Genomic DNA, 21,285 nt, shown 5'->3' on the forward strand with positions numbered 1-21,285 from the left:
CTCAGCAACTAAATTCACGAATATTGTATAACTCCATTATATGCTGATTTGTATTGTTAGCAAGAATTCATCTCTTAGATTGTAAGCTGGCAGTAGCACTGACAGCCATTCGGATTTTTGCTTTATCAGATTGTAATAGTCTTCTTACTTTCAGCATTTGATATTGTATTTAATTTTCCTCCGCCCTATGGTAGCTACTTGCCCATTCTGGGTTAGCAAGCACATTCTGGGTGTCGAGTATTTCCAGCTTTCCGCATTTCTTTTCAAGCATAGTCTTCTGTAACACTCCGTCATATGGTCGCCCCTCACTCCATACTGGATTGGGTAGCACATACTTGGCGTTGAGTTCCCATTCAGCATTTAGGGTAGAAGATCCTCTGACCATATGCTCGCCATCATCGGCGCCATCCTTGGTTAGAGTTGTTTCGTACGTTTTGGTTTACCTTCTAACCTTAAAGGGTACTTTGATTGTAATGTTGTAATCTGATAATTGAAAAAACGAAAAAAATTGGCTCGGATTATTTCAGCTTCATGGCACACATGTTAATAAAATTGGCATTCCAATGATGAACAGAGGTTTTGGGACAGTATCATCATCGATAAATATTAAATACCAATACATTAACTATCAGCAAGCAAGGATAAAAAGTAAAAAGTCACACAATCTGATATTTAGATGATTTGTGCCTGATTATGGGGAAAATAGTAATTGTGCTGAAAGCAGTACCATTCTAATAATTTCATTTGTGAACCATTTTATGGTAAACAATTTCAGAGTTTAAAGCATTCCAATGAAATATACATCGAACAAAAACAATGTTAGTATGCCTACCTCTGCAGTATGATGTCCAAAGAAAAGGACCAAATAAAGTGTATCAAAGATCACAGATGAATCAATAAGACGATAATTGTATAGCTCTCCCAAGAAGCGCATATGTGCTATGCGCCGCTGCTGCATTCCATAATCATTCAACTCCAGTCCAAGCCTGATCTCCTCTAGAACCTGCAATAGTAAACTAGTTAACACATCTTAAGCTCAACATGACACCAGTAATTGCTTCTTGCATATTTTAACTGGAATTACAAGCCATTTTCTTTTAAGATTATCCTTCCCAAAACCAACGGTGGATCACCCTATCCAGTATAGAATTGCATAGCATCAGGCTAGATCCATAGCATAAGAGTCAAACTATTTAATCCAAAACATCTTATTGCAATAGTGCCACCTAAATTAGAAATCTGTTAGGATCACAAAGCAACGAGAAAAATAGAATGGCATCAAGACACAGAAACCAGCAATAGGCTTTTTAAGTTTTTATTTTTAACGCATTTCTAGGTATCTCAAAATATAAGCCAGGAGCATAGGGAGGACTAGATAGATAACTAAACTATGGCAGCAAAGCCAGCCCACTTTGTATAAGTAATTTAGGCCCAGCTTGAAAACAGTTTTTAATAAGCATGCAAAATTGCCAAATGGAAAAATATTTTACTTGTGGAATGGTAAATAACATCATCCAATTACTCTGTATAAAAACATCCTCTTTTGGGTTTAAGTATAAGCAGTAAAGTATTTATTCAGTTGATATTTATCAAATTCTTCCACACATAGTTGTACTTAAATTTTGTTATCAAAATTGTCACCCCCAATTCAGCAGGTCCTGAAATTTTGATATAGATGGCAAAAGACCATCATTCTTAAAATTCTATTGAAGGCAGATCTTCATACAATAACTACCATTCTATGAATCAAAACTGTGGTCACAGCAACTAGCATACCAGAGTTACCTAGAGTCTCATACCCTGACCCCTGGCACACATCTTCCATGTGGGGACATCTCTAAACATAAAGACTTCATATGAACTCCCTTCATATCTCTATACATTTCCTAGAAACATCTCATAAAAAATGGGAAATTCCCTTAGATATAACATATAAATTAAAATGGGTTTTTCCTCAAGTACTGATATCTAATTGACAAAAGTTAAAAGAACTAAGAAAGAGCACTCGTATACTTGTACTCTTTTCTTGTTTGAACAAAAAAAGTGTTAATTTTGTAACGTCGGTCATACTATTTCATGCTTCCGATATATATATATATATATATATATATATATATATATATATATATATATATATATATATATATATATATAAATTTGATTACATATACTAATATGTTAACGTTAACTAATGGTAAATAAAACCAAAGTTAACTTATCGTGTTTGACCAACGGTTACACCGTTCGTGGTATCGGGTGGTAAAGCGATTCTCAAACAAGTCGCACTCCTTCCGATCGGGTAAGTAAACGGTGACTAGTTTATATACTATGGTGAGAGGTACGTGGGGAAGAAATGTGTCTTCCCACGTGGGAAGACATATCTCTTCACTACGTAACCCCTCATCCACTTATATAGCATGCTTACATTGAGGAGGATGTACACACCGAAATTGATAAGTGTGGTGCATCTTTAAAACACGTTATAGCAGATAAAATACAACTTTCAGATCATATCTCCATCTCTTCTATTTTGATCACAGAATTTTGAAAGAACTTAACATGGTATCAAAGCGAAGTTAAGGAAGATCATATTAAAATTTTGTAACGATCTCATAAACTTTCACCAGGCTCTTACTAAGATCACATTCCCATAATCCTAATGCCAATCGGAGTTAGGTTTGAAGATAGATTAGATGGAGCATCAAATTTTGTATCTTGGAAATTCAGGATCATGCTTGTTTTGAAAGAAAATAAAATTGACTCCCATGTCAAAAGTGAAATTCCTGAACCCTCTGATGATACAGAGAAAATTCAGTGAAGCAAGGACAGTGAGAAGGCCCTTAAGATAATTGTGGATTCAATAAGAGACCACATTGTACCAGTTATTTCTAAATACGAGACGGTCTTTCAGATGTTCAAAGCACTAGCTAACATTTATGAAATCAACAACACTAGCAGGGCTCTCACCTTAAAGAATCAACTACACCATATAAAGATGAATAAAGGAGAAACAGTTACATCCTATTTCTTGAGAATCACTGAGCTTAGGGATCAACTATCCACTATTGGACATCTAGTAGACAACAAAGAACTTGCTATGATGGCCCTAAATGGACTTCCTACCTCATGGGAATCATTTATTCAAGGAATCAGTGCTCGTTCTAAATTTCCTAAGTTTGATAGATTGAAAACCGATTGCATTCAAGAGGAGTCTCGGCTTGTCACAAGAGGAATAAAACAAAACAATGGTAATGAAGACATTCAAGTTCTAAACTCTAATTCGCACAAGAAAGGAAAGAAGAAGAACTTTAAGAGAAAGAGGGACAACAACTCAAATGTTTCAGATGTGACCAATATGGGCACTATGCAATGAAGTGTCCAAACAGGATCAAACAACAAGCTTCAATGACAGAAATTAAGAAAGGGAGTAATTCCGAGAAGCTAGTCTTCTACTCAGCCCTCTCTAGTCAAGTCACCTACAATTTCAACACATGGGAGATTGACAGCGGAGCATCTCGACACATCACTGGATTTCGTGAGCACCTAGATACACTTGTAGAAACTTCAAATGAAGAAGTGACAATGGGTGATGACTCAAATTATCCAGTTATGGGAATAGGAACCTGCAATATCAACCTAAAGTCAGGCATATCCCTACAGCTGACCGAAGTTCTATTTGTACCTGGTATAAAGACAAACCTTGTCTCAGTTTCTGCACTTGAAGATAAGGGTTACAAATTAACATTTATGGAAGGAAAGGTACTTGCTTGGCCAAAGAACTCCACCATCAAGAAAGCCCACACCATTGGAGTAAGACAAGGGAGCCTCTACAGACTTTGCACCACTCCACCTCTAGCCTTGATTCATGAGACTCCAAATTCAAACGAACTTTGGCACAGAAGATTAGGGCACCTTCATTTCCATGCCCTACCTAAGATAGAGAAGATGGTGATCAGCTTACCCAAGCTAAGTCAAAAATCTGAAGGAGCCTGCAAAGGGTGTGCCTTGGGAAAGAATACTAAAGGGTCTTTTAATTCTAGCAACAATAAATCCATAAATGTATTAGAATTAGTTCATTCTGATTTATGTGGACCCATGTCTGTACCCTCATTAGGGGGATTTTTATATTATGTAATATTTGTAGATGATTATTCTAGGAAGACTTGGATATATTTTCTTAGGTACAAAGAGTCTGAAGAAATCCTTTCTAAATTTAAGGAATTCAAAGCTCTTCAGAAAATATGACAGGTAAGAAAATCATAACCTTAAGAACAGACAATGGGGGGGAATACACCTCTGATATGTTTAAAGATTATTGTATAAATGTTGGGATTAAGAGGGAGTTAACTGTACCTTATAACCCACAACAAAATGGGGTAGCTGAAAGAAAGAATAGGACTATAGTCGAAGCTGCTAGGGCTATGTTGTTTGACCAAAATATAGAAACCTCATTTTGGGCTGAAGCATCTAGGACAGCTGTGTACATTCAACATAGATGTCCTCATTCTCTTCTTGACAATAAAACCCCTGAAGAAGCCTTTACTGGCAACAAACCTGACATAAGTCATTTCCGGATCTTTGGGTGTCCAGTCTATATTCATGTCCCCAAAGAAAAGAGGTCAAAGTTAGAACCTTCTGGAAAGAAAGGAGTATTTGATGGGTACAGTGAAACCTCTAAAGCCTACAAAATATACATACCTGGTCAAAGACAAATTGAACTAAGCAGAGATGTCATCTTTGAGGAAGACATAGCATTCAGGACGTCCAAAAGCTCTAATGAATTAGAACACCAAGATCCTCCTACAAGTTTGGATGAGGATTCCACCCCTAAGATTTAGAGGGAGACCCCTGAAGATGCTGAGCATGAAGTTCAAGGCTTACCTTCAGAAGAAAATTATCTCGAAACTAGGAAGAGACCACTTTGGGCTAAAAAGATGCTTCAAGATGCTGCAAATTATGCTGCTCCAAAGGGGACCTTCAGAGAAAGTAAGAGACCTAACCTATTTTCCAATTATACTGCCTTGATGAGTGAGATCATTGATGCAGAACCTTCCTATGTTGGAGATGTGCTCAAGCATCAACTTTGGAAAGATGCTATGTCAGAAGAGTATCGGTCAATTCTGAAAAATGATGTCTGGGATATTGTGCCTAAGCCTAAAGGCAAATCTGTGGTATCTTCTAAATGGCTCTTCAAAATCAAACATGCAGCAGATGGCAGCATTGAGAAGCACAAAGCAAGGTTTGTTGCCAGAGGTTTCTCACAAAAAGAAGGTATTGACTATGAAGAGACATTTGCTCCTGTTGCCAGATACACTTCTGTCCGAGCAGTTTTGGCTATTGCAGCATCTAAAGGATGGAAAGTCCATCAAATGGATGTCAAGACTGCTTTTCTGAATGGTAAGATTGAAGAAGAAATTTATTTGGAGCAACCTGAAGATTTTGTGATTCATAAGGCTGAATCACATGTCTGCAGATTAAAGAAAGCTCTTTATGGACTGAAACAGGCCCCCAGAGCATGGCATGAAAGAATTGATCACTATCTCTTGGAATTAGGGTTTTTCAAGAATGAAGCAGATCCAAATCTCTACTACAAGGTAATCAATGGTGAATTATTAATTCTTATTCTTTATGTTGATGATCTACTAATCACAGGAGAGGATAATTGTATTTCTCGATGTAAGAAAGAATTAGCCTTTGAGTTTGATATGAAAGATTTAGGAATTCTTCAATACTTCCTTGGATTGGAAGTTTGGCAGCAAGGAAATGGTATAATCCTTAATCAAGGAAAATACACCATTGATATACTCAAGAGATTTAGAATGTTGGATTGTAGATCCATGACCACACCTATGAAGACAAATCTGCACAAGCTAAAGGAAACAGCTGCAGAATCAGAGTTTGCAAATCCTACACTCTACAGACAGATTATTGGATCTCTGATGTATTTGGTAAACACAAGACCTGATATATGTTATGCTGTAAATGCACTAAGTCAGTTTGTGTGTGAACCCAGGGAAATACATCTTGTTGCTACAAAGCATATTCTGAGATATCTTCGAGGAACTATTGGTTTTGGTTTGAAATATAAACATGTAGAACTTGACCTACATGGATTCACTGATTCTGATTGGGTTGGAAGCATAGTTGACAGGAAAAGCACATCAGGATGTTGCTTCAGTTTAGGATCAGGAATGATCTCATGGATATGTAGAAAAGAGTCTTTAGTTGCTCAGAGTTCTACAGAAGTTGAATACATTGCAGCCTCCATGGGAGCAAGAGAAGTTGTATGGCTCCGGAAATTGCTTGTAGGGTTGTTTGGTCGGCCCTTAAATTCTATTGTCATCTACTGTGACAATCAGAGTTGCATCAAGCTTTCAATGAATCCAGTATTTCACGACAAGTCTAAACACATTGAGATTCTTTATCACTATGTTCGAGATATGGTGGAAAGGAATGTGATCCGACTGAATTATATTAGTACAGGTGATCAGATTGCAGACATTCTTACCAAGCCTCTCTCCAGGATCAAGATTGAACACTTTAGAGATAAACTTGGTATGGTTGAAAATGTTATTTAATTTTGAGATAGTCTCATTTATTCTAATATACTAATATATTTAAAGATGTTTAGTGTGTAAACTCTTTTATTTGTCATGTGTGTGACTCCATGACTGCATGGGCTTTCTGTGAACATTATTGAAGGGTGACGACTTTTCAATAGTGAACACTTGTTTCAAATTGATATTGTAAGGTGACGATTTTACAATTATCAATTTAACTATCTTGATGGATATCATGTGACTTGATATCTGTGGACATGTCATGATAGTATATATATATCTCTGAGACATTATGGTAGATATCTGTTGGTTGATATCATTAAATAAACCATAATTATGATAGAGATCTTCATGGTGAATATTATGAACATAATATTCGTGGACATGCCATGAAATCATTATCAGTATGGTAGGCATCATGTGACTTGATGCCCGTGCACATACCTTACTTGATAACTATGAGTTATGGTGAGTATCATGAGACTTGATATTCATTGTTGAACCATATCTCTGAATATCACTATGGTGTGATATCTCCTCTCTTCACAATCAATGGATGAATTGTGATGTTTTCTCTAACATGAAATGTGTCCTCCCTAGTTAAGAGGGAGTGTTAATTTTGTAACGTCGATCGTACTATTTCATGCTTCCGATATATATATATATATATATATATATATATATATATATATATATATATATATATATATTAATTTGATTACATATACTAATATGTTAACGTTAACTAATGATAAATAAAACCAAAGTTAACTTATCGCGCTTGACCAACAATTACACCGTTCATGGTATCGGGCGGTAAAGCGATTCTCAAACAAGTTGCACTCCTTCCGATCAGGTAAGTAAACGGTGACTAGTTTATATACTGTGGTGAGAGGTATGTAGGGAAGAGATGTGTCTTCCCACATGGGAAGACATATCTCTTCACTCCGTAACCCCTCATCCACTTATATAGCATGCTTACATTGAGGAGGATGTACACACCGAAATTGATAAGTGTGGTGCATCTTTAAAACACGCTATAGCAGATAAAATACAACTTTCAGATCATATCTCCATCTCTTCTATTTTGATCACAGAATTTTGAAAGAACTTAACAAAAAGAGTATTTTTCTATCAGAATATTTTCTTATCAAAGCCCAAGAAGATACTAGCAAGAAGATAAAAAATTAGAAGGCCGAAGAAAACTACATGCACTCAAGTTTTAACTGACTGACTGAAAAGATCACCATCTAAAGTACCCCTGTACCACATTTTCAAACTAATAGCATTCCATTATTAGTCCTTGTCTACCATGTCTAGATGACTAGTTTAAAATGTAACTGTTAATGTTATGATGATGATTAAAAAAACCAAATTGACTTTGTTGACATCTATTTTAGTACTTTAAAAGGGTATTTCACAAGGGTTACATCATCTCTGGGATTCAAGAATACAATCCACGAAATTATCATATGGGCCAGACACAAGTTTGTAGGTACTGTTAATTACAATAACAAGTGTCAGGATTTCAGCGGCTTCCATAGTGTGAAAATTGTCATAGTCGATGTCAATGATCAACACCACATTCCATTCACTTTAGCAAAATGATATGCTTCTTCACATAGTGTTATGCATATTGTAAATGTGATGCACATTTGATATCTTCAAATTTCCATTGGTTTAATAGGAGTAAAATAAGGCATTCACTACAACTCCATCATGAATGTCAAGGTAGTTGCAGTACAAACCTATTGAAAACTGGTTATTCATGAAGAGCACATGTGATATCTTCAAGTTTGCACTGCACTCCTCTGTGAATATTCAAGGTGCACAGCTGTTATATCCCTAGTGTTTGGCTTTAGGAATCAGTCAAAAAAAGTCAAACCTAGAACCATCATTCACTGTTAAAACCCTAGAAGCAGAAAATCAGAAAACTGCAGATCTAGAGAAAAAAATTAGATATTATGCGACTTCCTTCATCAAATGCACTTAGATAAAAATGAAATGCAACCACTGTTAAATTCTATAGTTGATAACAATTTCAGATCTGTAGATGAATAAGTGCTCTTATAACAATAACTTTCACTATTTGCACCAAGAACACAACTGCGGTACACAAGAGGTTACCAGCAAGCAGGTGATTGGTTACTAGTTGTCTCATAGAATGCTTTTGCTTCAGTCAAATTGGCTTACGGTGAACTTGAGATCATTGAGATGACAGATTTCCCTTGTGCAGGGATGGAAAATACCCCAGATTAGGTGAATATTGTTGTGAATGGTAGGGTAGCAAGTTGTATTTGCTCTAGTTGTTTTATTGCATGAAGCATAGTTTAAAAACTCGCGGACTCGCCACGGACTCGCGAGTCTAGTGGTGCCACGAGTCGACTCGCGAGGCAAGTCCTAGCGAGCCTTTCTAATTGACTCGCGCGAGTCTTTCGCTTGGACTCGCAAGTCTTTTGACTAGACTCGTGCAACCCAGAAAACACGTCAAAAAATTATCTAAATCTTTCTTTTTCAAGTCAGTCTCATTCTCTTCATCAGAATATATACATGAAAAAAAAAGATTTAGATAATTTTTTTATGTGTTTTCTTTCCTTTCTTATACTTTATGTTATATTTCATGTATATATTGGCAAGATGTTTGAGAGTGGTTTCAGATCTCTCGGAATTATAATGCAAATTATAGGTGTTAGAAGATCTTTAAATTTTCAGACCTAATCAAATTTCAGTAATCAGTAGGCTCCTATTAGCATTCTCTTGCCCTCTCTATCTCGCTCACTTTATCTGCCCCGAATTTTAGACCTATCTATCTCCCTATCAGTCTTCCTCTATCCCCTCTCTCTACCACTCTCTATCTCAGTCTCTCCTCTCTCCCCCAAGATCTAGACCTATCATTATATGTAATTTTGTAAACATTTATAAACTTATGCTGCTATTATACATTTTAAATTTTGAAACTATGAGTATGAATGATGAAATTTCAAATATCGAGTGTTAGGAGATCATATAACATGTGTAATGTTTCAATTATGGCTCTTATGTTCTCTAAATGCATTAATTTCTTTATGTTTTTTGTAAAACTACGGTTTTTTTTTTGCCGAGTCTTTCGCGAGTCTTTCACGAATCCGAGTCCGAGTCCAACTTTTTGGTTTGCTGAGTCCGAGTTTTTAAACTTTGGCATGAAGAGTCCATTATCCTTCTGGCAGAGGTATCTATTAAAATTGTTTAAGAAATATATGCTACAATTATCTGTAATCAGTAATCTCTAAATTAATAAGAAAAATCCATATTTCAAAATTCATGGTGTACATTCTCAGTTACTCTCAGAGACTCACTCCCCCCCTCTTTCAATGCAATTAGGATGGCTTTAAATGTAAAAAAACATCAGTTATTTCTTTCTTTTTTTATTGCATTTTTGGATTCCCAATATTTTGCAGGTTTTCTTCCAATAATATCCCGAATATTTGAGAATATCTTATTTGATATTTTAAGAAATTCTTGATAAAGATTTTTGCTTCTATGGAGCAAACAAACCTTAACAGCACCATTCCATTCACTGTGGAGAGACCATTTTCAGCTTCCAGTCTCCTTTAATAAAAAGCATTCTACAAAATACCAAAAAGATCACCAGATGCAAAGCAAGCTATAGCACCTTAGCTGACAAATTAGGACACTTCATTTTGCAACCTAAGTGGATCTCCAATTAAACATTCATACAAAAAGTTCCTCATTTATAGTCAAAATTAGGGACAACTAACAAAAAGGACGGAAATAATAATAAACGTGTTTCCAAGTTATCATGCAAAGGCTACAAGGCAACTTCTCATAAAGACTTAAGTGGGAGGTTGATAAACTTATGCTAATTAATAGTAATTTTAATTTATGTTGAATTTTAGGCTAAAATTATGTTGATTAATTTATAGTAATTTATGTTGAATTTATGCTCTCTTCTGGTGTTTAAAAATTAAGATTTTGTACGTTCAGTTTGTACTTGTAAGTTGCTCACAAATGCAACTGAAAGGCAAAGCCAATAGTGGAAGAACAGAACAAGCAATGGAGAAAATGTGGCTGCGCTATTCTTTTAGATGGGTGGACAAAAGAGAAGAACTGCACTATAATCAAATTTTGGGTAGCTTCAAATGGTGAGGTGATTTTTTGAAATCGGTTAATGCTTCTAACAAAATAAAGAGATGAAAACACATTAAGTCTAATGTTGGAGGAAGTTGTCATGGAGGTGGGCATAGAGTATGTGGTACAAATCATAACTAATAATGCAGCAGCATGTGGCAGTTGAGAGATCGCTCCAAGACAAGCATCGGTCACCCTTATGGACCACTTGCGCAACACATCACCTTGACCTTCTTTTGGAGGACGCATGCAAACTTGATTGGGTGAGGTCAATTGTAGATGATGCAAGAAGCAAAACAAAATCTATCTACAAACACCCTTGGATTCTTAATTCAATGAGATCTCACACCCAAGAAAAACAATGGTTGCGATCTAATGTTGAAAAGCACCTTTGGTTTGTTGACTTCTTTGACAAAGATGTTTGTGAGTCAAAAATGGGTAGAAATTAAAGAAACGCCAAAAGAGAGAGGGTTCCAAGCATAGTCTTTGACAATCTTTTTCCATAAAGAGCTATAGATAGTGTGAAGGTAACCTCAAAACTTTGATTTCAAATTTAAATTGAACATTTTATTACTTAATTTAAATCTTTCATTGAAACCCTTGGTTAGAGTTATCCATTTAGTAGATGGGGATCAAAATCCAATTGGGCATATATTTGAGGCCATAGATAGGGCGAAAGAGTCCATCTAAAACTATTGGTTGAAAGTGGAATAATCCACTCCACCATCCGTGCTGCAAGGTACTTCCTCAACCCCAAGTTAAACTATTCGAATAGCTTCTTAGATCCTAATGGAGATGTTATGGAGTGCCTCACAACATGCATTTAGAGGATGATAACCTAGGTTGAGGTGAGAGACCTCACTATTCAAGAATTGCACAGTTATAGGACTAGTAGGGGTAGGCCCTTTTCTTCAAAACTAGCTATCCAAGGAAGAACCACTTAATCACCCATTAATAAAATTTGGAGTCTTTATTCATATGCATTTTACAAGTTACAAACTCAAATTCACTAATAATTTGATAAAATATGGGTTGCCTTTGCTTTCTAACTCTTCAATATTTTATTTTGTGGGTTCTTAGTGGATAGATTAAAGGGCAAATATCCCAAATCTCCAAAGCTTAGCCCTCCACATTTCGTGCCAACCTTGTAGTGCATCCAACAGTGAGCCCACTTAGAGTTTGTTTGAGGGCATTCACACAAAAAAGAGAAACAAATTAGTTCAAAAACGTCTCAATGACCTTTTGTTTGTGCAATACAAACTTCAGCTTCTTACAAGTTACAAACTCAAATTTAACTATTGATAATTTGATAAAATATGGTTTGTCTTTGCTTTCTAACTCTTCAATATCAATGTCATTATAAAGATAAAATTAAATATTTAATTTAATTTTATAAATAAAGAACCATTATTTTATTTAAATGCATTGGACTACAAGATATCAATATTAACTACTGTCATCAACACATATAAAAACAGTAACAACTGGTGCAGCCGATGCCCAAAACTGACTAACTGAAAATAGTAAGTATTGGAGAACTCAACCAAAACCACTCCAAAAAAGGGCATTATGCACAACTCAACCATCAGAGCTCACATAAACCTTTGTCACTACCAAATTGCTACATTGAATTGTCATAATGACTTCCCTAACCCTAACTCATTAGCCTACAAGAACCCATTGAATAGGCTAACGGTCTGTTGTGACCATTTCACACATCGCCCCATTAAAATGGGGACCCCCTCTTTTTGCTTTTGTTTTGCCTATTCTTCTCTCTGCTTTTAGGGTTTTGAGTGAGTGAGTTGTCTGGGCTAGGGCTAAGCCTTAGGGGTTTCTTTTGGATATTTTTCAAGCCGAGTCCAGTCAAATTTTGAAAGTTATTATGCATCCTCCCAAAGATTGATTATTGAAGTAAGGTTAGTCTGTCAAGAAAGTCAGATATGTCTCAGGTTAGGTCTAGTCAGGGTTCTTTTGGGAAAATTCAAATTTTGTCTAAGTGTTAGCATTTTGAAGATGAAATTGTATATTCTTGCTTAGGTAAATTTTGATCAAATTTCGGAGGCAAGATGATGCCTGAAACACAAAAAAGTGCTCCCGTCCCTCACTGAAGGACCATGCCACTTTTTCAAGATAACTGATTCCTGGCCTTGAAGATGACCTAATTATGCCTTGTGAAATGATTGGAGACCTAAATTTTGAATATTTTAGCCAGAAAGGACGAAAGTGCTCCCGTCCCTCTCCAAGGGAACAGAGCACAAATGTTATTTTATGCATATTTGTCACTGACTTTTCTATTTTGTTTTGTGCAGGGTCTTCTGGAATGATAATTGGACACGACTTGATACTTTTGAAGATTTTTGAAGGCACAAAAATGGTGAATTTTGAAGGTTGAAGGAAAAAGTGGCCCTGTCCCTCTCCAAGGGACCAAGGAAAAGTGCTCCCGTCCCTCACTGAAGGACAAAGGCGAAAAGGCTTATTGGAGCCATTCCTGACCTTGTTTGGTTAAATTGAGACATCAAAGGCATGGTGAAGGACGAAACGAACATGATAGAGCATCCAGACTTGATTGAAAACAATGAAATGATGAAGTTTTTGCCTAGAAGGTAAAAAGTGCTCCCGTCCCTCACTGAAGGACCAGAGCACTTTTCTTTATATGCATAATTTTAGACCTTTATTGGACATTAACTTCTATTCATAGCATTAAGTAAGATGAAATCTTCCATAGCAAAGAAATTTCGAGGTGAAAAGTGAGACAATTTGGCTTAGAAGGTAAAAAGTGCTCCCGTCCCTCACTAAAGGACCGTGCCACTTTTTTCAAATTTGCACTATCTTTGCAAGGTTAAGGTGATTTTATGATTTGAAGAGGTTAAGGGAAGCATGTTTTGTCCATTGAATATAATTTAAGCAGTCTACAAAGGAGTAAATCAACCCAAATGACAAAAAGTGCTCCCGTCCCTCACTGAAGGACTGTGCCACTTTTTCAAGTTTCTCTTCATTGTTCAATATTTTATGATAAAACTTGACTTGGATGGGAAAGACGAATGATGTTTTATGCCTTGGACGCAATTGAGAGGTTTAAAGAGCAAAAAGTATGCCAAAATGACAAAAAGTGCTCCCGTCCCTCACCAAGGGACCAAGACAAAGTGCTCCCGTCCCTCACTGAAGGACCATCCCACTTTTCTAAAAATACAAATTTCTTGCAAAGGCAAGGCAAGTTGCGTGATTGAAATGAATGAGAGAAGGCAAGATTCATCCATTCAAGATAATTTTGAAGGCTAGCAAAGGACAAATAAGCTTGTAATTGCAAAAGTGCTCCCGTCCCTCACTGAAGGACCGTGCCACTTTTTCAAAGTGCTCCCGTCCCTCACTGAAGGACCATGCCACTTAATATGTTATCTTCCCTTTCTCACCAATTTTGGACAAATTGAGACCAAGGCGCAAGTTTGAAAAAGTGTTTAAAATGCCTTGAAGTTGAATTGAGATGCGAGAGTTGCAAATTTTGACGACAACTGGCAAAAGTGCTCCCGTCCCTCACTGAAGGACCGTGCCACTTTTTCCAAATATGACCATTTACCTTGCATTTTGAAATGATATTTTTATTACCAAGGCTCAAGATGGTGTGAAATGTGATATTCTACGCCTTGAGGGTAAATTGAAGATTAATATGATCAAGAATTCATGCAATGGACTCAAAAGTGCTCCCGTCCCTCACTCAAGGACCGTCCCACTTTTTTTGAAAACAACAAATTCCCTCCGAGATTATGCTAAGGCAACGTTGTATGAGATGGGAAGAATCTTCTAAAGCATGGTGAACAAAGGTTTGACTTCAAAAATTGAGAATCCTAGCCTAAAAATGAAAAAGTGCTCCCGTCCCTCTCCAAGGGACCAGAGCGTTTAACATGTGCATTCTTTATTTTGCAATATCCTAACGTTGATATCCTCCAAATCACATGAAATGCCAAATTTGCCAACTTCGAGATTTTTGAAAAAGGAAAATTAATTAAATTGGCATTTAATAAAAGTGCATTGATATTTAATAATTAATTTTGAGCCTCCAAAAAATCGATTTTGTATTAAGGCATTTAAAATTAATTTTTTATTAAATTAAAATTAAAAAAGAGAGCGCTTGAGGTATCATTTTTATTATTTTATTAAGTCGGCCTCTTCCTTTTTTTAATTTTATTTATTTTTGGCCTATTTTGCCAAGTCGGCCTATGGGGAGGTGAAATGGTGAGCGCTCTATATATTTGGGGTGTGTTTTTCATTATTCAAATCATTCACTCATTGTTTCAAGTGCGATTTGGAGAGGCAAGGAAGGAAGTGCGAAAGCTGGCCTATTTGGAGCGAATTTTCCTTTAAGTGTTGAAGACTAAAGGTGGTGGAGTTGAGACTTGTGAAGACTAAAGGAGGCGCATTTTGCTAAAGGAAGGATTCCAATCTACATTTCGCCTAACCAAAATTCACCTCATTTTTGCATCATTTTTTAGAATTAATTCTCAAGTGGAGGTATGGCGAGATCATCCTAGTCCCAACGTTGAAGTTTTAAGTTTTGAACTTCAAGTTTTTGAAAATTGCGTAGTTAATTAGGAAATGATAACTCAAAGATTTATCATAAAGTTTCCTAATTAAAATCTTAAATCTTCCTTTTTACTCTATATTTCTACGTTGCAAAATATATTACTCATTATGAAATGTTGTGTAGGTGTCAAGATGGAGACCCCAAAGGCAGGAGCATCCACTAGTCATCCAGCTCTCATGAAGGAAGATCAGAGGAGTGAAGAGTTGGAGACTAAAATCGTGTCAAAGTGGAGCAACATTGGAGATACCAACTTGGGAAACTTCAGTGTGAAGAAGTTTCGAGAGGTCCCTTACATTGGAAAGCCATCACCTGTCGCAAGGAGAATAATTGAAAGTGGCATCATCAAGGCGGCCGGTTTTCCTCCAGCAGTCCAGTGCCATGAGCTAATGGTCGAATGTGCTCGCCATTATGACCCACAATCAAGATCCATCATGTCCAAGGAAGGGAACACTTTGGCTTACCTTTCAGAGAAGGCTATAAGTGAGGCTCTCCATCTTCCAGAGCATAAAGATATGATTTACAAAAGCTTAGAAGGAGCCAGGTCCATGTATGAAGATGATCCAGACTCTTGCTTGAACATCATCAATAAGAGTTGGTTACTCAAAAGTCGTCCTCGCCTGAGCAAGATTCCCAACACACCACATAGGATCGACTTCCAGGAGGAGTACAGAGATTTGATAACTTTGCTCAATCGAGTTACAGGGGCACCTCAAGCCTTCTATTTTGAGAAGTGGATGTTCTACTTCATCCAAGTGATAGTTCAAGGAAAAGGAACGATTCATTGGGCTAGAATTATTAGCCATTGCTTGGACGTGCAGTTGAGAAGACTAAAGGCTACAAAGTCATTCCACATGAGCTCATACGTCATATATGCCTTGATCAGGAGTTTCGAATATGCAGGACTACCTCACAGAGGAGTGATCGGAAGAGGACCCGGGGAAGTCAGAGTTTGTGAGTCTTATGTTCATTTGCATCATCCACCAGGAAGTGACTACAAGTTAGTCAATGATACCTTCACGATGAACATCACGAGGATATTGCAAGGCGGGATTCACAATCGACTATCTCAAGATGCACAAGAACTTGTAAAGAGGTACGGTGCTTGGTTCATCCAGTTTCAAAAGTTTACATATATCAGAGTCCATGGATGTCCTTCACCCCCATACATGTTGCCGAGGTATCCGACAGACAAGATAGTGCTACTTGAGGTCACTAGGCAGTTGGCAGACTATGCGAAGGCATTCAGACACAGACATAGAAATGGAGCTCCCGTGCCCATCATATTGGGGAATTCAATTGAGGTATGTCCTAATGCTCTAGCCTTGGATGATGCAGAGAGGGAGTTGGCCTCATATTCATTCACGTTCTTTGCCTCAAGGGAGAATTTTGATCCTTATGGGTATATAGAAGAGGCATATGGTAGGAAGTACAAGCACGAATTTCAGGTAGAAGACTTTTGGATGAATCTCTCAAGTAATTTAGAAGTGAAAAGAAAGATGCATTCCAGATTGCCTTTAGATTTCATCAGGAAGTGCAAAGTTTACAGAGTGGCCGATCAAGCTCAGGACAGTGGCAGACATCTCCAGTCATCCTATGATAGAGAAGACAAGGCAGTGAAGATAGATTGGAACGAGCCTGAGATTACAAACTTGAGAGCTTTGATGGCTCCAGTTTTGTCATGTACTCACAGATGGGTGGATGTGCAACATCAAAAGTTAAGAGAACAGAACGTACCAATGACTTATACTTTGGAGGAAAGACCAGAAGAAGGAGGAGCAAGCGCAAGTGAAGACAATTGTCATCCTAGAGGCGCGAAGAGGAAAGAAAGACCTGAGAAAAGGGAACCCTCCAAGAAGAAGCAAGAGGCTAATCGAGATCGCTCATCAGGTACATCATCTCGACATGAGAAAAGAACAAGTCAAGTTGAAGGACAAGAGATGACGATGCCTGAGGTGGATGAGTCTATGGAGTCAATAGTACAAAATGATAGACCTGAAAAAGGGAGGGCACCCCAGCATTCATCAAGTCGATCTCCCCAAGTCAATGAGCTACATGAAGACAAGAATGATGATGAAGTAACATCTCCCATCCGAGAAGAAGAACCATTGCCTAAAGAGATACAAGTTAGAGAGACGAGATCTGCCATTCCAGATTGGTTGAAGGAGAGACTAACAAGGGTGATTGTGATCGAGGATGAAGATAATGTGATTGACTTAGAGAGCCTTGTAGGAAATTCTCAAGAAGTAACAGAGAAGAAGAAGGCCACCAAGATGTCCAAGATGATCAGAGATGAGACAGGGTCCAGGAAATTGCAGATAGCTACACCAACAGTGGACAAGTATGAAGGTGAAATCCTTGCAGAAGAGTATGATGTAGAAACATTTGAACTTGGTCCACTCACCGCTGAGCAAGCACTAGATGAGGCAACCGATTCATTTGAGGCACTTAAAGACAAGCTTAAGGAAGAAATGGAAAAGAATAGAAAGCTTGAGAGAGAGAGAGGTGCTTGGAGAGGCTACTTTAGCCATATCAATCAGCCCTTAGGACGTCAGGATCCAGCAGTGTCTCCTGTGCAAGCACTTCCCCTTGAATCAGTTGGCGAGGCAGAGAGAGTCAAGAGCTTGGTTCAACTTATGAGCTCTTGGATTGACAAATCCCACACAGTTGCTATTGAATTTGCAACAAGGATGATGCAGACAATTCACCGAGCTATCCAGGTCCTTGAGATCATCCACAACCTAATGATAACAGTAGCCGCTTTTGCCCACACTAGAGATGTTATCATTCATGTTCTACAAGTAATTAGGCAAACACCAAGGAAGATCTTAGCACAAGAAAAGATAATGGATGGAGGAGCTCATAATTTACTCCAGTGGTCAACTCTACTCCAGATGAAAGAAGTTCTTTTCGAGGACATCCACACAAAATGCAATCAAGTTGAGGGCTTCATCCATCCAATTCAGGACAAGGTGTTTGAAGTGTTATGTACCATTCTTGGTAGGAGGATCGAAGTTGAGACAGATGTGGATCTTCAAGAGTTGGAAGAAAGAGTCAAGGTCATCTTTTGCAAAGATGAGAATATCATCACAGATGAGCAATGGGATCAAATGTTCGCTACTATGCTCCTGATTGAGAAGATCAAAGAACTCGAACCTGGATGGGATGCAGCTCTTCTCAAGGCCTTTGATCAGGTTATCCACTTGGAGGAACAAATGAGGAATCTTCCCGAGATTCCTATTGCTAAGATTGAAGGAATTGTGTCCAGATTCATTGCATATGCTAAGAAAGAGCATTGGAAAGGGAATAAGGTTCTAGAAGAGAGGTTGTTGTAGATGACGTGGCACCTTAATTATCATTGGTCTATGTTTCTTAGATTTTTGTGCCAATTAAATATTTGGCTATGCATTTAATATTGTTCAATAAAAGGGGAACTTTTTGTAACAAACCCTAATTAGGGTTTAGGTGTCAGAATCTCAGCCGTTGATCTTCTTTTGATCTGCGTTGTTCATTGTAATTGAGGATGCTATATATACCCTCACTCATTTTCATTTTGAAATTAGAAATGAGATATTAGATATTAGATGAGAGATTAGAAATCAGATTTTAGAGAGAAGAGAGTTATTTTGTAGCAAGATTGAGCATTGAAGAAGGAATTTCAAGCAATTGTTGTCTATTTTGGCTTTGAGATCAATAAAATATTGAAGTTATGGTGTTTTATTGCAATTCTTGTGGCTATCTTCATGGTTGTTTACTTTCTTGAATCATTCTCAATCGAAATAGTATTTGAAGGACTAAGTGTTGGGCTTGATCTTTGGTGAGATTCACGTTCCAAACCACTAGCTTCTTACTGATTGTAAGAACGCCTTGTGTGGTCAACTGGAGATATTTGGATTGCTTAAACCTTCAATCATTATTGAACTATTGATATGTACCTTCATGGTAGTGTCTATGATTCCTGATGAATTGAAAAATCATTAGTCACCTTAGAAGATCGCATCAATTTCAGTAGAGTTGTTATTCCTTGGCAATACTGAAATTGGTAGAATCTTACCAAGTCTAGCCTACATTGAGTCATTCTTAGGATTAGATTAGAATTCATCTCTTGCAAACCCTATCTTTTGATCTTTTTTGAGAACTTGTTAGTTTAGGAAAATTTTGTTCCTGCAATTCGGATATGTAAGGCCCCTTGATGAAACAGCATTCACAACGACCACTGGTGCTTATCCACACATAGAGACCCTACATCGAAGAACCTTGGAGTCATCCTAATTGATCCTTTTTCGCGACATCTTCAGCAATCAAAGGCTTTATTCAAGAGAGGATAAGGTACCCTTGGGTATTTTATTCTGTGTTTGATAGTGTACAAAATACACGTCAACACGGTCCAACATATTGACTGATTATGAAGGGAACATTACAATCCACTCTTCCCAAATTTGCTTGTCTTCAAGCAATTTCAACTCTGGATGCTGCAAAATCTACTCATTCTCTCACATTGCATCCTCAACCGGCAAGTTCTTCCATTTGACCAAGTATTATTTTATAGTCCTCTTCTAAAAAGTGCACTCTTTGTAGTCTAAAATAGCCTCTATAATCATAATCAACTACCCATCCTCGTCCAATGGCGGGAACTCTAATGAGGGAATTACATTATGCCTGAATGTTTTCTTGAGTTTGGATGCACGAAACACATTGTGCACCCTACTCCTAGTTAGTAAATCAAGCTCATAGGCAACCATAAAAGCTGGGCTTAAGCTTCTTTGCTCCACGATTCTTGAGAGTAGACTATTTATAAAGTTGGAGCCTCAAATATACCATGTCACCCACCACAAAACTATGCTCGATCCGATGCTAATCAAAAGAAAGCTTTTGTTGATTTTGTGCCTACTACAAGTTCCCATTAAAAGACTTCGTGATATCTTGGCTTTCCTGCAACAAATCTCTTGCCTTAATGACCCTACTATCCCCAACAGCAAATCAATGAAATTAGGTGCCTCATACCCATACAATGCCATGAATGGTAACATGATAGACATGTGATAGGTAGAATTATAGAAATACTATCCAAGGTGCAACCATTTCAACCATGCTCTCTATTGTCCTGAAATAGTTTCTAAGATACCATTCTACCCATTAGTTCACTATCTTTGTTTGTCCATTTGCCTGCGAGTGGTAGCTCATTCTTGGAGTAAGCTCAGTCCTATTCAATCTGAATAGTTGCTGCCAAAAAGGACTTACGAACTTCTTGTCCGTATCACTCATTATACTCCCAGAAATCCCATGCAATCTAAAAATCTCCCTACAAAATAGATCAGTTACCTATGTTGCAGAAATAGAAAAGAAATGTCCAAATTTGGTCAACCTTTCAACCACAACATATATGTAATCCTTGCCCTATAACTTAGTTAGCGTGGTAATGAAATCCACAGAGATACTTTCCAAATGGGTAAGGGCTGAAGTAGTCCAGCAAGATGGGTGTGCTCATTTTTCTACTGGCAAGTGGGGCATGCTCTAACATACTTAAATGATTCACTTTTGAATCCTTTCCAAGTGAATCTCTTCTAGATCTGCTTGTAAGTCTTGAAGAAACCCTATTAAATTGTTTCTTGTCCTTGTCCTTCTTATGAGGATATCCCTTTGACTTAAATTTGCTTCTAGAAGAAGTCTCTATCTTTAGTCTTTTTTATGGCTTCTTGTAAAATAGGTGGATTGAGAGCCTTAATCCAAACTCTCAAAGGATCTGACAAGGCATCTAGAAAAAGCACCATGAGCCTCCTCTCTTAAATATCTGTGACCAACCCTGCAAGTCTCTAAAAATCAGCTACATAAGCATCTATAGTACCCAGTTACTTCAATTGCGCCAACTTCTCAAAATGCAACTATGGATTCTTTTGTCAAATCTCTCAATAAGTGTCTTTGAAAACTCTGCATAAGAGGTAATCTGATCATGTCCCATGTTTATCATACCATTGTGCGACCATTCATGTTCAATGCCATCCAAATGTATTGTTGCATGTT

The 21,285-nt window shown here is 37.4% G+C and overlaps 1 protein-coding gene across 1 annotated transcript in view; it reads right to left on the bottom strand.

Moving 5' to 3' along the window:
• The window catches only part of LOC131027596 (regulator of nonsense transcripts UPF2), a 159,750-nt gene that overhangs the window by 45,672 nt on the left and 92,793 nt on the right, over positions 1-21,285 (bottom strand). Inside the window, exon 14 of the mRNA XM_057957665.2 lies at positions 833-1,003. Within this exon, the coding sequence (XP_057813648.2) occupies positions 833-1,003 (171 nt within the window). The remainder of the gene's footprint in view (positions 1-832; positions 1,004-21,285) is intronic.

This window comes from Cryptomeria japonica, chromosome 8, assembly GCF_030272615.1.
Source record: "Cryptomeria japonica chromosome 8, Sugi_1.0, whole genome shotgun sequence".
In the NCBI taxonomy this organism is placed as follows: Eukaryota; Viridiplantae; Streptophyta; class Pinopsida; order Cupressales; family Cupressaceae; genus Cryptomeria; species Cryptomeria japonica.